Raw genomic sequence first — 16,992 nt, 5'->3', positions numbered from 1 at the left:
TGTTTGGAACACCTCATAATGGAAAGACACTGGTGTCAAATATATTTGAGTTCAACTTAAAACTATCTTGTAGTTTCTATAAATTTGCCTTAGACATGTTTGGGCTGGTGCCCTGGTGCATATTACATGATCGGTGATCTCAAAATTAACTTAGATTTTCCTTCAAAGGTCTTAATATTTTTTACAAAATGTGCATGAAACACTTTATTTTGTTGTGACATCTTTTATTCAGGTAAGAAAAACAAGGTTGCACAAATAGGATGCAATCTGCAATCGATGTAGAAAACCTGAAAAATGAAATTAGATGTTTGTCTGCAGATTCGAAGGTAATCAGTGGGAATCCACCTCGTAGTTAAAACAAAACAATGGATTTGCTGTCTTAAAGATAATTTAAAGTAAAGATATAATAAGAAACGATGCTTTTTGCCTTCTTACCACTTATTCTGCCAAGATGCTCTTCAGGCTGCAGGGATTGATTGTCAGTATAATCACATCAAGTCCCATTTCTGACGATTACACTGTCTATTGGGGATCTTCAGATTAAACCAATAACTCATTGTAATAGATCACCATGTGGAACTGATTTAGGTAATTGTATCATGGTGTTAGAGGATTATAGTCAAGGTTGGAAAGGAAAATCTAGATTATTTATTGATAAAATCAACAGGCCTGTGCCTACTTCTTTTATAAAGGCGCCTGTCCACTCAGTTTGGTTGCCGGGTCTCACGCCTGTCTGTCTGACCACCACGGACCACCGAATTTCTCCGTCTACACCTCCAATTCTCTCCCTCCTCAACCACCGGACGAAGCCCCCAAATGTTAAGGTTCAAATATTGAGGAAGGAGAGTACAAACAACCATGGTCCAAGAGCTTGGTCAAACAATTGATTTTAATGAAATACACGCGTGGGAAGACCAGCTCCGTTCGCAGACAGCGCTGATTTCCAACCAATCAAAGCGTAAACAGATTTTTTATACCATCAGGGTTTGAATTTAATGACGCCCGCTCATGCGTCATCAGATACAATATTTGCATACGTCAATTCAAAACCACAATGACTTTTAACACAGTTTGAAAAGGAACATTGTCTCTATCTTCATGGCAGATGTTTCCTGTCAACCCGCTTCTCCAAACCCGCAGTTACAAGACAACATGATTAACCTCTCACCTATAAATGATTCTCTCTAACTGAGTGTGTGTGTGTGTGTGTGTGTCGTCCTTAAATGCTCTCTCATCTCACCCGTTGCACTTCTGACTTTTCACCAGAACAGAGGCTCATCCTTACATGTAATCCTCAGAATAACCTGCACTTAGACCCTGCTTTCGGTTTCAGTTCTGCAACAGGCACACTCCGCAAACCTGCAATTTCCTGTCAGCCTGTGGCTTTCTGAAAGACACACACTGTTTAAACATCTGAATGCAATATCAATACTGTAGATTATATTATTAATCTGGACAATAGCAGCAAAATAATTTCCCTGATCTCCACACAGCCTAATAATGTTTCTCCAAGTGTTATTGAACAAAAACAGCACATATTTTACTTGTTTGCATTTGCAGAGTTTACAAATGAAACTGTGACATCTACTAAAATAAATGCTCAGTGATGCTGAGCGCCATAAACCCCAACCTAAACGTTCCTGCATTTACAGAAAGTATTAATCGACAGAGAAAAACATGTTCTGGGTAGAAGTGGCTCAACATTTAGCCCAAGGCTGCTCCAGTGTAAACACAGGTAGAGGATTTTATATCTTTCTAAGTTTCTTAGTCCTGGGGAAAGTCCCTGCAGTGAAATGACAGCTAGAAGCACGAGAAGCTGCTGTTAAGACTCTTTGTGCCTCTGCTAGCTTAAGTCTGGGAGTCTCTTGGCCCTTTGACAGTCAGTAGAAACACATTTATGGCCCTTTGTGAGTCACTGTGTTACGGCTGTGCTACAAAATCTCTCTGTGTGTTTCTTTAAGCGTAACCCCAGAGATTCCCAGCGTACCGCAGTCACATCCTTCCCGTTTAACCCGTTGACCTTGTAAAGTTGTTCTTGTTGAGCTTGGATTACACCACTGTTATTGACTCTTATCGACAAGGCACAAACTGGAAATGTGGTCGTCCAGATTTCTAAAGAAACTGAAGCTACAGAAGCACAAGCAGCATGTTTCGTTCCTCAGAATCATCCAGATTCTGCTACATTTAATTTTTCATCAAACCCAACACACCAGAGGAAGACAGCCTGAAGATGCTGAGTTGGGGCTAAAAGCTCACAGGTCAGGCGGTGGTGACAACAAACATCTCTCCTTCTAGAGACCCAGTTAGCATGAATGCAGCCTTCCTGTGTGCTGATAGGTTGATTTGGCTTAGTGACAAAGAACAGCTTCATGGTTTGTAGCATTTGGTGATTTATGAATATAAAACAGAAAAAGACTTCATGATAATCGACGTGATTGTTAAAATTGAAACAGCCTCAGAATTGCGAGCAAGATCATTTTGCACTGAGTACAGGGAGAGCAGAATTATTAGGCAAATGAGTATTTTGTCCACATCATCCTCTTCATGCATGTTGTCTTACTCCAAGCTGTATAGCCTCGAAAGCCTACTACCAATTAAGCATATTAGGTGATGTGCATCTCTGTAATGAGAAGGGGTGTGGTCTAATGACATCAACACCCTATATCAGGTGTGCATAATTATTAGGCAACGTCCTTTCCTTTGGCAAAATGGGTCAAAAGAAGGACTTGACAGGCTCAGAAAAGTCAAAAATAGTGAGATATCTTGCAGAGGGATGCAGCAGTCTCAAAATTGCAAAGCTTCTGAAGCGTGATCATCGAACAATCAAGCGTTTCATTCAAAATAGTCAACAGGGTCGCAAGAAGCATGTGGAAAAACCAAGGCGCAAAATAACTGCCCATGAACTGAGAAAAGTCAAGCGTGCAGCTGCCAAGATGCCACTTGCCACCAGTTTGGCCATATTTCAGAGCTGCAACATCACTGGAGTGCCCAAAAGCACAAGGTGTGCAATACTCAGAGACATGGCCAAGGTAAGAAAGGCTGAAAGACGACCACCACTGAACAAGACACACAAGCTGAAACGTCAAGACTGGGCCAAGAAATATCCCAAGACTGGTTTTTCTAAGGTTTTATGGACTGATGAAATGAGAGTGAGTCTTGATGGGCCAGATGGATGGGCCCGTGGCTGGATTGGTAAAGGGCAGAGAGCTCCAGTCCCACTCAGACGCCAGCAAGGTGGAGGTGGAGTACTGGTTTGGGCTGGTATCATCAAAGATGAGCTTGTGGGGCCTTTTCGGGTTGAGGATGGAGTCAAGCTCAACTCCCAGTCCTACTGCCAGTTCCTGGAAGACACCTTCTTCAAGCAGTGGTACAGGAAGAAGTCTGCATCCTTCAAGAAAAACATGATTTTCATGCAGGACAATGCTCCATCACACGCGTCCAAGTACTCCACAGCGTGGCTGGCAAGAAAGGGTATAAAAGAAGAAAAACTAATGACATGGCCTCCTTGTTCACCTGATCTGAACCCCATTGAGAACCTGTGGTCCATCATCAAATGTGAGATTTACAAGGAGGGAAAACAGTACACCTCTCTGAACAGTGTCTGGGAGGCTGTGGTTGCTGCTGCACGCAATGTTGATGGTGAACAGATCAAAACACTGACAGAATCCATGGATGGCAGGCTTTTGAGTGTCCTTGCAAAGAAAGGTGGCTATATTGGTCGCTGATTTGTTTTTGTTTTGTTTTTGAATGTCAGAAATGTATATTTGTGAATGTGGAGATGTTATATTGGTGTCACTGGTAAAAATAAATAATTGAAATGGGTATATATTTGTTTTTTGTTAAGTTGCCTAATAATTCTGCACAGTAATAGTCACCTGCACACACAGATATCCCCCTAAAATAGCTAAAACTAAAAACAAACTAAAAACTACTTCCACAAACATTCAGCTTTGATATTAATGAGTTTTTTGGGTTCATTGAGAACATGGTTGTTGTTCAATAATAACATTATTCCTCAAAAATACAACTTGCCTAATAATTCTGCACTCCCTGTATGCTCATCTCATGCTTGCATACTTTAAGAGCCACAGAAATAATAAGTTCACTGATATCATTGAATACTAAATGTGGATATTAACTGTTATGAGCCTGATATTTGTCACCCTGGTGTTGTTTTTGTAAACCAGAGAATTGAACTGAATGAAAGCTGAATGATCCAAATATTCTGACCTCGTTTGCCCCCAATTAGCACTTTCTGCTCACACATAACAAAACCAAAGTAGAAAAATCCTGCACGATTTCTCCCTGTAGGGTTTTCAAAGTACCTTGAATTCTGAAAAGTTTGCTTTGAAAACTCTGATGCTTAATTGGTTGCAGAAATCTTGCCGTGTGCGCTCAGGCTCGACGGTGCATCGGAGCTTAGCAGCGCGCAGGTTGTCATTTGGTCAGTCCGAGACCTGCATGATTTTTATTTTTCCCTAAGAGAGTGGCACAACTGAGATCTGTCTGTACTTGGTCACACATCACTGGACTGCAGCACAGATTGTTTGGAGATTGACTTGGACGTCTCTCTCTGTAGTTGTCTGGGGCATTTGGTTATTTGTGGATGAACTCTGAGGCGCTGCTGCAGTCAGCGGTGGGACAGTTTGTATTTCATCAACTCGAAACCCTAAAATCTCATGTAAAGTAAAATCAATGCTGAAGAAGATTCAATAAAACAAGGTCCTTTATAACTTTAGTGCATCAAAGTTTTCCACCAGCACTTTAGTTTAAGTGACAGAGACAGAAATCAGTCGTTGTGTTTGCTTGTTATTCTGCAGAGCTGCATATTTGAACAAAAGCTCAAGCTAGACGGAGTCTAAAGAAACCCTTTCATGTCCTCAGTTTAACGTTTGGGGAAAGCTAGTTTACTATAAGCCAAGATCAGTGAGATTACTACTGCACTGATGCTTCCTACACTGATTTCCAGTGAGTGGCAGGTTGCAAACTTTAGACACAATTATGACATCTTAGATTAGCTTGTCGGACCTCCGGTCACAACATTACGTTCATTCAGTTTTATTTTTTATACCTGCAAAGACAAAAATGATGGAAGCCCAACAAGGTAACAGTAGAGAGGAAAAACATCCCTTTTAACAAGAAACGAATAATAAAAACATTGAGACAGAGATGGTTCGTTTACCAGATGAATAAATTAGATGGAAAAATCAAGATTAGTTGTAAAGAAAACATTTGAGAATAATGGAATCAAATCATTTTACAAATACTCCATTAATCACAGCCTTCAATAACCAAAACATGTTTAAAAGTGTGGAACTGTGAGTAACTTCAGGCACAGAACCTCAGACTGCAGCGTTTTTGGTTGTTTGTACACATGCGTGTGCAGGACGCGTTAATGCTTCAGTACATGCCACTTTATTTCACTACAGTCTACATGACATTAGCAAAGTACTGCAGAACCATCTGCTTCACTTTCCACCTCATTTACAACAGAAAGAGGCCGGGGCGCTGTATAAGAGCCAAGAACCAATCACTAGCTGGCGTGAAATATTAATATTTTAAACGAATGGCGTTATTAGTGCTGCGTAGCAGAGGAGTAACGTTGAAACGTCTAGTTGGCCGATCGCACACGTCACTAAAGCGTGACGTCGCTGTTCCGTTTCATGCGTTCCTTCTCTGGTTTTCAGCGTCGCCACCTTGAGCCGGCCGTTGGTGTGGGGGGGGGGGGGGGGGGGGGGGCTATAAAAATAAGACTGATGCAAATTGAATCTCAGCCATCTTGTTAAAACAAATGACTTGTTAAAACAAGTCATTTCAGTGCATCTCCAGGCAGTTTGGCCTTTGGAGACGGTCTCAGCGGTCCGACAGCATCGGCACACCTTTGGCGTCACGCTGCCTTCACGCTGCCACATGGCAGTTTTCTTTCAGAGAATGATAAAGTATTTATTCTGCTCCACTTCATCTTCTCATCTAGCAGTAAATGGGAAACTAAATGAACTCTTGATGGTTTCTTACTGATTTCTGCTTCTCATTGCAGAATCACATGGAAAACCTGTTTTTGTTACTTGTTCTGTGCATCTGGTCTTTGCTGGCTTTACCTTTGCTTTTCAAAATGTCTTACAAATAAATACACAATGACTCTGAGCTCTTGCAGCAGCAGAGGAAACACTTATGTAATCAGCTGAGTAACACTGCTCACATGAGGTTAAAGCAACTTACAGCCGATTCAGTGACATAAAGAAAATAGTTTTTAAGGACACTCGTAAAATTAAAGGCCACATTTTTCTTATTAAATTAACACAATTATTGCTGCTTTTACAGTTAGTGAGACATTGTTGGTATAATGCTTTCATAAGTATGATAATAATTGTTTCTTTATAAGGTAAAAGCTGGGATCAGTTTCAGTTCCTTTACGTAGTCTTACTAACTCAAGTTTAATAGTCTCATGAGGTGACTGTGCATGACTTTAATTTCTAGGGGAGATTTGACCCAGCTTGACATTAGTTAGTGTGTAACAGTGTCCACGCTGCACGCCTCACACAGGTTTAGCTGTACGTCGAACAGCTGTGGCGATGAAGGATCCCGAGCCGCTCTGCAGTGACCAGGTTGTTCATGTTTGATCAGTTCTGAGCTCTAACCGTGGCGTTGACTCTGCTTGTGTCTCTCTGTGCCGGCTGAAGGTGTTCGAGGCTTCAGACTTTGGCTCTCACCCCCTGTTCTCAGTGGCACAGGGAGGAGTGGACCTGCAGCAAGTGAGTATGGCCGCCTGGGGGCAAGGGTCGAGGGTCAAAGGTCACTGCATCACTGCCTTTGTTTCCATCTACCAACGAGCTGCTTTGACTGGAAGCTGGGCTGGAAAGATGGAAACATTTAGAGCTGCAGTCAGCTGCTCCAGACTGAAATGTGTTCACTATACGATGTAATGAGAAGCCCTGCAAACATTTGTAAAAGTTTAATGATTTAATTTTGCGAGTACAAATATATGCACTGCTCAAAAGATTAGAGAACACACTGAAAACACATCTATCAGCACTGATATGGACTCAGCGTTAGGAATGAAAGGACCTGCACAGCTCTGAAAATCAAAGTGATGATGCATCAGGCTAGCCACTGCAGCAACTCCAAACGGTACTCAGCAGTTTGTCCACGTGCTTGTCTTATATGCTTGTCTGAAAATGGCGGCGCACGCTCCTAATACGATGAACGGTGTCCTGGGGGATGTCCTCCTAGATCAGGACAGTCTGAGGGGCAACCTGGTGACATCCAAGAGGTCTTCTATTAGATTTAGATCAGACGAGCCCGAGGACCATCGGTGGCATCGATTCCTTCATCCTCCAGGAACTGCCTGCACGCTCTCACCACATGTCGTACACCAGGAGGAACCCAGGACACACTGCACCAGCGCCATACCTGATGGCAGTCAGGGTGCTGCTGCCTGGCCTGTACAGGCCTGTGCGTCCATCGCTGATTGACCACCAAACACTCACGCTGAGCGATCTTACAGACATAACGTTCTCCATGAGAGCGTTCCACGTCTGTCACGTGTGCTCAGGGTGAACCTGCTCTCATTTCTGAGAAACTCAGGGCATCTGCTGTGGACCTGCCACTGCTGGTATTCTACGGCCAACGGGGCTCCGTAGTCCCGGGCCGAGAGCACAGGGCCTACTGATGGCCCTCAAGACACAAGACACACCTTCATGAAGTCTGTGTCTGATTGTTTGGTCAGAGACGTTCACACCGGTGGCCTGCTGGAGTTCATTTTCTTGGGCTCATCCTGTTTCTGCACGGTTGAACCTGCAGGGCCATTTTGGGAGAACGCCTACTGGCTGCCCCTCCCTGAGCCTGCTTCTTTTGGAGCACCCAGTGCTACTCATGAGAGATGACCTGTCATTGGAGGATCAAGACAAATAAGGTCCCAAACCTTGGGTTTGGCTGCAAATACTAGTAGAAAGGAGTAGAAAAATCTGACTAAACTAAAAGATTTGACAAAGTTTCAAACGTGACGTGTTTGGCAAAAGTTCATAGAACAATATAAAAGTTCCTGAAAAACTCTTTCAAGTGTCTTTATTTGCAAAGTCCTCAGTTTGCTGTTTTATGCAATTCTATTCACATAACTCGAATTTTTCTCAGGATAATTATGTCGTTTTTCAGCTGCACTCAATTTGCAGATCAAACCCTTTCTTCCCATTCGGTCCTCATTCCCCGCACAATGCAAAAGCTCGCCTCCTATTTATTCAGATTTTTTGCTTAAATGGTTCATCGCCAACACACGCCAGTGCTTTGTTTCAGTTTTCGCTCTAAATCAACAGATATTTTTGTTTCGGTCGCTCGTGTGAGGCAGGTAAACAACCGCCTCCCTCGGGCCGGGGAGCGAGCCAAAGGACCCGAATTCAATCATGCTGCTGCTGCGCTGCAGCCGACACTGGCATCGTAAAAACAGATGGTCAGTGCGGTCAAGGATGCCAGATTAACACCTCTGCACAGAGGAGCTCAGTAAACATGAATCTTCTTTTTCACATTAAAAGCAAACAAAATGCAGGCGCACGATAGCCGAGGCTGAGCGAAGACGAATGCCGTGGAGAAAAGTACAAAACAGGCAAAGAAAAACACGGAATCGAGGAGGAAAAGAGACGTGACGAATCGAGACGGGAAAAAGTAAGTGCAGGGAAGGAGAGGGAAAGATGAAGAGACGAGCGGGGATGCCGAGCAGCTCCTCCTGGCCAGTTTAATCGCCGTTAAAAGCTGAGAGGGGTCGGCCTCCTCGCTCTCGGTGCTTTCACCTCCCAGGAAACGCATCCGTTAACGAATTTTCCCCCGACTCATTGTTTGCTCTGAAACACAAATGAAGCAGGAGTGGAGCCTGTGAAACAGTCGTTGGCTATAATTGCGAGGATGGATCGGGGAATGCACGGGTCATTTTTTATGTGCTTGTATCCTAGAGGGCTGCCATCATGTTCACAGTCCTCAAACAGGCTTAAAAGTGGCTTAATGAATCCAAAACGTACAGCAGGTGGGAAGCTATCAAAAGCACAAACACTCAATACAGCCTCATTATTCTAATGCTCAATAACAGCTGTCCTGCTTTGCAGCAGCTGAACCAGAGCTCCACGGTGTGTTGATGTGCTGGATATGTTGAGTACCACAAACTTCCTTGAGACTCTAATGGAGTCTCAGAGTTGTTAATTAACAACATTTCTTCATCAAGTTACTCGTAAACTCGATGCAAACATCACCGAGTTCCCTCAAAGAGCGTTTTCTGATGCACATTAGCTCTAATTAAATGTCGTTTCTAGGAGACAGACACACACCTGCAGTCTGGCACGTTAAAGCAGCTCATGAAGCTCACCTGCAACAAAACTGCACGTTTAATCACATTTACAGGAAAATATCATGTCTCCAGCAAAATACCTTAAAAACACAGGTATTAATAATGACCATGATTCATACAATAATAAAAGAAATGATGCAGCACCATCGGGGATGGTGATTCTAGTCGATGTTACTTGGATGCTGGTTGTTGAGGCTGAGGTTTGGAGATTATGAGCGGTGCCTCGTGACCGGCGGTCATTGCCTGAACGAGCAGAGGTCTTTGCATCGAAGCGGGTTTCAGGACTTCAGGGTTAACCCTGCGTGCACATCACCATGGTAACTTATGCAGCTAACCTGCTCTGGAGCGGACTGCGTTTGAGAGCAGAGACCAGCGGGGGTGAAATCGTTGTCAGTTTCCTTTTACAGACCTGTGAGCACAGACAGGCTTTGTCTGTCCTTCTTATCAGTAAGAAAGATCAAGAAATCTGGTTTTATAGATTTAATATATCCATCCTTCCGTTCTCGTCCGCTTATCCATATTGGGGTCGCGTCGGGAACGGAGCCTTTCTCAGAGTTAATATAGTTTGGGGGGTTTTCTTTGTTTTCCCCGTTGGCTGCAAGTAATTTTAAAACTGCTCTGGACCTGATGTCATATTTGTAGTAGTCCGAGGATAGATTTGAATTCTAGTTTTATATTTATCCTTGGTTAAAAACACAGGTGTGGATATTAATTTGATGGAGTAAATGGCTGTTCTATGACAGCGCGGTGTGAAGGCTCAGGACCTTCAGACAGGCTTTGTAACTGTAACACACCTTTCCCCGCCTCACTGACCAGCGTGCACACACACACACACACTGCTGCAGTATGTTGTTTAACCTCTTTGTATTTCATATATCATACAGCTTTTGTAAGTCGCTCTGCTGGCCGTAGGCGGGTTACACCATCACTGTCATGTGACAGACTCTGCTTCTATTTACCGTTTTTAGTAACCGTATTTGTTTGACCGCTGAGCCTCGTTGTTGCTGTGTTGAACCCGCCTCATGGCCCAGGAGTTCACGTTATTCTTGACTTCATGTTTTGCTAACAGCACCTGCACCATGCAGGAAGTGAGCAGATAGCAGATTTTGGCCATTAATCTCTCCTAAGCTGTTTTAGGACAGCGTGATGAATAGTCTGCGAGCTGGCAGTACATCAGCCTGTAGGTCAGGTTTATGCACGTATGTTAAATCCACTTTAATGTGTTTGGGTTTGTTGTGTGTGTTGTGTGACTGTAACTGAAATTATGTGACTTACTGATCTGGGCATAATTTCTGAGCTCTTATCGTCTTGAAGTGTATCCAGATTTTCTCACATATCTCACGTGTACTCGTGCATGAATCAAACCTACAATCTGATAAAATTTTGCGCCTCTTCTACGAGGTTTTTTTCCCCCGGTGAGCGCTGGTGCATAAATAGCTTCATGTCAAGGGCGCGGGTGTTCAGACCAGACGTAACGGTCTGAGGTCAGGTTGTTGCGGCCGGTGTGTCGCCGTCATTAGCCAAACGTCCTTCAGCCAGACGCTGAACCCGCCATCGCTGCGTCGTGTTGGTTTAAAAGCGGCCTCGGGCCACGTTGCTTCTACATTTAAAATTCTTTCATCCAGCAGAGCCTCTGTGAGTGATCATCTGAGGGTGTGACTGCAGCGGCTCATGGCTTCATAAAAGATGCACACATCCCCTCTCAGCGTTTTTAAACGGTGTTTTTCCCGTCGTCACCTTTGCCTTTGAAACCCAGATCCACAGTCGGCAGCGTCTGCCCGACGAAGCTGAAAACCTCGTGGAGAAAAGCAGAGACAAACACACGGTAACCTCGGAAAAGCAATTTAGAGGAATGAACTTCTCTTTTCTTGTTTGAGCTGAATGGAGTGAATACAAGCTCGGCTGCTTCACTGTAAAATGTTCTTCTGACTCGAGGTAAATTGAAATGATTACCACAATAAATGAGTTTTTATTTTCAAATATGATTTTTATATTCTCCGGCTTCTCGACATCCAGTATTTCAGATTTTAGTCCGAAGAAACTGCTGGTGGTGTGAAAGTGCTACATCTTTAGCAAATGGTGAATGATCTCCTTGTTTCTTAATCGGGAAAAGGATTCAAGCCAAAATCAATCGTAATTAAGCCGTGAAACATTTAGAATAAAGTCTCTGGGATCAGCGCGAAGCATGAAGTCACTCAGCAGGTCGTGTTGTGTGTTAGAATTTACCATTGTTGTTCTTTGCGTGTCTTATTCACACTATAAGAAATGTTTAAATCTGATATTAAAGTGGATTTATTCAGCTTGGACGCCCAAGTTTGTCAATGAAATAACTTGAGAAGAAAGTCAACTGGATTTTAAAGTTGATGAACCATAAGTGCGTCAGGAGGCTGAGACAACAACAGCTCAGCCCACCTGTGGGTAAGACCTTGAGCTTGTGAGAGGCAACCAATCAGAAGAAAGTTTGTATTAAGGGGGAGGAGCTAAAAGAGCTTGCCTGAGTCACAGAGATTGGCCGAGTGAAACTGGTCACAGTGAGGATGCTGCACCAAAAACCTCCTGTGGTTGTTTTTGATCACCAGACACTAACTCGCTTTGCTAACTAACGACCGAGCGGCAGCTTGTCACAGAGAGGACGTGGAGAAGGTTTGCCTTCAAAGTAAAAGCTCGGGCCTCAGCCTGAAACCAACACATTTCAAAAGGAGCAACTTTTACTTTGAAGATAAATCGTTTCTGTTTCCAGTTGGCATCACGTTCTTCGTTTGCTGAACGAGTAGGTGGCAAATGTTTGCAGACGAGTCTGCGTCTTCCATATAAACTAGAGGTAACCATGGCAACCTGTTAGTGACCAAAGCAGTCACAAGGAGGGTTTTGACAGCAGTTTCACCTAGCAACAGCTAGCAACAGCTAGCAGACGCTCACCAACTGCATGTCTGTTGTTCTGAAAGTAAAACTCCCTGTAAATGTTTTAAAACAGCGTCTTTGACACGTTGTTGTGTTGGAGCTTCGCCACAGCTCCCGTTCATCATCCCGGCTGTGTGATTGTACTAAAACTGCAGTAAGTAAACGGACGATTATAAAGAAGCAGAACCCAAAACAGAGAATCTTTGTGAGCCACTGATCTGGAGACAGATCCACGCTGACAGCAACACACACAGGTTAAATGGGATAAAAGCTTTACATGATCCAAGTTAGCCAAACTAAGCTCACTGACTTCGCTGCAGATCAGCTGTTTGTCCTCAGAGACACAGAGACAGCGTGGCTCACAGACAGGATGACAAATAGGACTCTAGAAACAACACAAGTGTGCGAAGTAGAACAGAAGAGCACTTTACTCCATCACACTGACAGGCCTGCACGCCAACTATAGCTAAGTGGGGTGTGTGTGTGTGTGTGTGTGTGTGTGTGTGTGTGTGTGTGTGTGTGTGTGTGTGTGTGTGTGTGTAAATGCATATTGTTTGTCAGGCTCACAGCCTTGGGAACGTCAGTTCAAACAACACTAGCTAGCGGAGGCTCCATGGGACGGATGGGAGGAGAGACGGAGGGTTGAAGTGACAGGTGGGGGTGAGACGAGGAGACTGGGGGAGGAGAAATGAAGAGAAATGTAGAAAAACCTCGTCTTTGGTAACAAATCGATAAAAAGACGTTTAACATCGGAGGATCGGTCGCTCTGCTTTGGAGTGACATCAGTGTCAGTTTTGCTGTGAAGAATATTATCAGAATATTGTTACTTACATACGTGATTGATGATCGATCAGATCTTTTACACTCCTCTCATGACTGTTAGGTCCACTGATCAGCAGCTTCCCGATTGGCTCGTACGAATGACCGGACAGTCTCAGTCTCAGCTCCGAAACTCTTGAATCGTCTCCGTCCTCACGTTATTTCAGAGTTTTCTGCAGGCTCAGGATGTCAAAGTAAAGTGACAAAGTTTTAATCACCACACAGTGAAGAGTTGAACAGTAACTGTGGACTTGTCCTGCAGAGTTTTGTGTCAGACAGGAATCACCTCAGCACTCAAAAGCATGACTTGATTTTTGTTTTAATCAGAGAAAGTGATCATTACTGGTTAAGATGTGGCCACAAATCACTCAGAAGAACCAGGAAGCTGCTGGTACTCATCACGTGACTGTAGGGAAGAGATGGCAGGAGAGCACGAAGAAAGACGCAGAAAAGGATGTGAAGGAATGTTTGAAACGAAGAGGTTTTAGAGAAAAGAGCTGTGATGGAAGAAGCAATGGAGGGAGGGTTAATGCAGAGTTCAGTGACAGCGTGAGGAGATTAACGCCTTTAATTCATTATTAAGGCTGCAGAGAGAGGAAGAGGAGGCAGCGACTGAGAGACGAAGAGGATTCGTATACTGCGTTTGTGACGAGTCACATCATGATTGCGTCTCTCGCTCTGGTGACAAACTCATCTGCAGTAGTCATGGAGTCATTTCTGGGATTAAACGTTAATCTTTATTTCGAGATTGCAGCTGTGAGGATTTCTCCGGTGGGATAATTAGCTGTGATAACGTGTTTGAAATGGCATTAAGCATGTTTCAGTGAGAGTAAACAACGAGTTTTTAGAGGAAATTAGTACGAAGCTTTTAACTAAATGCAGGTAACGCAGGCTGTTTGGAAAAGAGGTGCTTAAAGCAGTGAAATCTGGATTTCCGTGTGTTCATCGTGGAGCCTGAAGTCGATGTTACCAGAATGGCTAAAATGTGCCATCGTCAGATTTTAGCTTAGGTGTCAAAGAGAAGAAGACAGTTTAGTGTTTCTGTGCAGGTCGATAGTCTAAGGAGCTTGGAAAGAAAACCACGTCACCTCTGAGACGTTTCACCTCTCATCTGAGAAATGGTGGTCTGAACATTCATGGACTGAAGAAGTCCAGTCGCGTAGAAGACACTTTAGTCGAGTTTCCCTTCGTGATGATGTGCGTTGGATCCTCAGCGCTCAGTGGCACTGGAAACCAGTGAAAGACGTTGGCTGAGGAGCCGGAGTCATCCCCACTGAAAAATAAAAACTGTGTCTGATTGTAGAGTCATTGCCTTATAATTGAGGGGACTGTTCCTGCACCTCAACAGGAACGCTTCATCGGTAAATGAAGTTAATAGGTGGCGTGATTGCACAGGGAGGGGTCTTCAGGAGGCAGCAGTGTATCCCGTCACAGTGGAAATGAGCGCCGTCCCACAACGATCCATCAGATTTAGACGAGTAACGTGTGTCTACTCCAGTGTGACCTTTCCCTTTCTTGGCTGTCTTTACTGGAGATGACAGGTGTCACTGCTCCGCTTCTGAGTGATCGGCTGTCAGAGGAGCTTTTTTTCGTCAAAGGTTGAACTTCACGCTCTGAAACAGCCTGAAGCGAAGCAGGATTATTATGTGAAAGACATGCTGACAGCCTTGAAAGATGTGACCACAGCGCTACTCTTAATTTGCTTCCATACAGTCGGAGGCTCCGGCTGTTTGTGCGGGGGAGACTAGCATCAGTTTTAGTTTGTGTATTTGAAGTGTAGTGAGCATATTTGCATTTGTGCAATAAGTACTAATACACTTCAGTACAATGAGTCTTTACTAAAAACAAAGGGCTATAGCATTACAAAGACTTACAGTTGCCCTAAAGTCGGGCGATATGTCAAATTTTTCCAGCCAACATTCATCGGTCCAAGAAACAACGATAGGTGATTTATTCATGCAGGTGACTTTTTGATGGGCGAAGCAATGTAATCGTGCATGGACCGATTGACCTATTTAGAACAAAGAAGTCCAAACATGGAGGAACTAGTTGCCAAAAACCCCCAAAGTCGTCAGTTTGGGATTTCTTTGGCACTAAACCGGATGAAAGAGGCAAAGCTGCCGCTGTGCAGACGTACGGCAGCAGCAAAGGACTCGAACACGACTAACTCGCATGAGCATTTAAGTGTTCGCCGTCCAGCTGAGTATGCTCGGCTATCACCAGCTTTCCATCAACAAGCTCAAGAAAAGCTTTTCACCAGCAGAATATCCAAAGTGCTTTTACTAAAACGGTTAAATATGAAAAGGACAGCCCCAGGTGGACACAGCGCACGCTGAATATCTGTCAAAGGAAGTGATGTCGTTTCATACCGTGGAAAAGGAGCCATTCGTCGAGGTGCTGAAAACTTTTGTCGAGCAGCACATGCTTCCAGGACGGAAATATTTAATCATATAATGCAGCACTATTAGTTTGCTCCATTGACTTCTTCTCTTAGCTTCAAACAACATCATTAGCAAACTGATGGTTGATAAATGCGTCCAATCGCTCAACCTTAATGCACACGCCTATAACACGTCTATTTTAAATGTACCTTTGTGTCCGATGTTGTATTTTTTAAGTATTCCTACACTGACGAATGAGCTGCTTGCATGGAGTCACATGACTCAGTCCATCTGTAGCCTCAACTCGCCTAAACTTTAGACAGCAGAAGAAAAACGAAGCCCATCCAAAGATAAGCTTTTATTCCTAAAAACCGTTTCTGATTGGAGAAACATGTTACCATGGTTGCAGCAGCTATTCTGGTTTACAGTGAGGTTCGTGGACGAGGCTCTGTGGGCGTCCACGGAGCGCTCCAGCAGAGCATCAGCGGCTGACTGAGGAGCTTGTTAAATATCGGCGCCGACATCAGACGGTCGTTCCTAAAAGGAGGAACAAAGTTCGTCAGTCTGACATTCTCTGCTGTCGTCTCCTGCTCGGAGAATCCCAGACGTGCGGGAGCAGACTCTTTCTGCTGCGTCTCTCATTCATGATGCATTAAACCGCGCATAAATATTTATATGGTGCTTTCCGTGTTGGACCCCGCACGGACCATTTGCATTAGGTAGACTTTCAGGTTCACAACGGTGCATAAATATCAAGCAGAGCTCACACGGGTCCGTTACTCTTATAGAGTCAGAGTCTTTGGAGCTGGATTCTGTGGATCCTCCACATCCCGGAGTGCTGCCAAAAGGAGTCAAAAGTTCAGCAGCACAGTCTGAGATCTCATATATAAGGTTGGTCAACACAAGCGTCTCTGCAGTGTCTCGAATGCATCCACACCAACTTTGTCCCGCTGCTCATGCACACACACACACCACCTCCCCTGCAGCCGTCTCATGCTTCGCCTGTGGACGCGCTGCTCCTCTTTGAAGTTCAGCGAGGGATTTGGGAAGCCGTCTGCAAACTCCTCGAGTCATGATGTTGGACAGATAAAACATGGACTGGATGATCGAGGGAAACTCGTTTTCATAGTCGTGTTTTCAGTAACTCCGAGCATCACGGAGCATTAATCCTGACGGCGTTTCCCTCTGTACTCACAGAAGACGGAGGAAAAGACCTTTAACTGACGGGCTTTTCGGGGTCTTTGAATTGGTTTATGGGCTTTGTATCCGAAGCTCCGGAGAGATTGGAAAATGTCAACGTTTTTCATCAACTACTTTTTATTATGAGCAAAAGCTTCGCTGTATCTATATTAAAAATCTTCAAGGATTTAAAAATAAAAGGTGACGCAGGTGCAGGTGAGAGTGAAGGTTTGGTTTCAGGCACAGAAAATACAGAAACTCGTGCGACGAAGGAATTTATAATCACGGCAAAAGTATCAACTTTAATAATAGCGCTTTTTTAGGCACCCAAAGCGCTTTACAGTTCCACTATTCATTCACACACTGGTGCAGGCAAACCACAGC

The 16,992-nt window shown here is 44.1% G+C and overlaps 1 protein-coding gene across 2 annotated transcripts in view; it reads left to right on the top strand.

Annotated features, from left to right (window-relative positions):
• Positions 1-16,992, top strand: part of pcbp4 (poly(rC) binding protein 4) — a 219,700-nt gene that overhangs the window by 173,070 nt on the left and 29,638 nt on the right. Inside the window, exon 10 of one of the 2 annotated variants that reach the window (XM_085457820.1) lies at positions 6,681-6,752. The exons of the other annotated variant lie outside the window; for it this stretch is intronic. Within the exon in view, the coding sequence (XP_085313946.1) occupies positions 6,681-6,752 (72 nt within the window). The remainder of the gene's footprint in view (positions 1-6,680; positions 6,753-16,992) is intronic. 2 annotated transcript variants of the gene reach the window in all.

Source organism: Copadichromis virginalis, linkage group LG5 (assembly GCF_057382275.1).
Source record: "Copadichromis virginalis isolate Kocher_CV1m ecotype Utaka linkage group LG5, C_Virginalis_male_GT1.1, whole genome shotgun sequence".
Taxonomy (NCBI): domain Eukaryota; kingdom Metazoa; phylum Chordata; class Actinopteri; order Cichliformes; family Cichlidae; genus Copadichromis; species Copadichromis virginalis.
The sequence above is the reverse complement of the archived record's forward strand: the minus strand, read 5'-3'. Positions and strand labels throughout refer to the sequence as shown.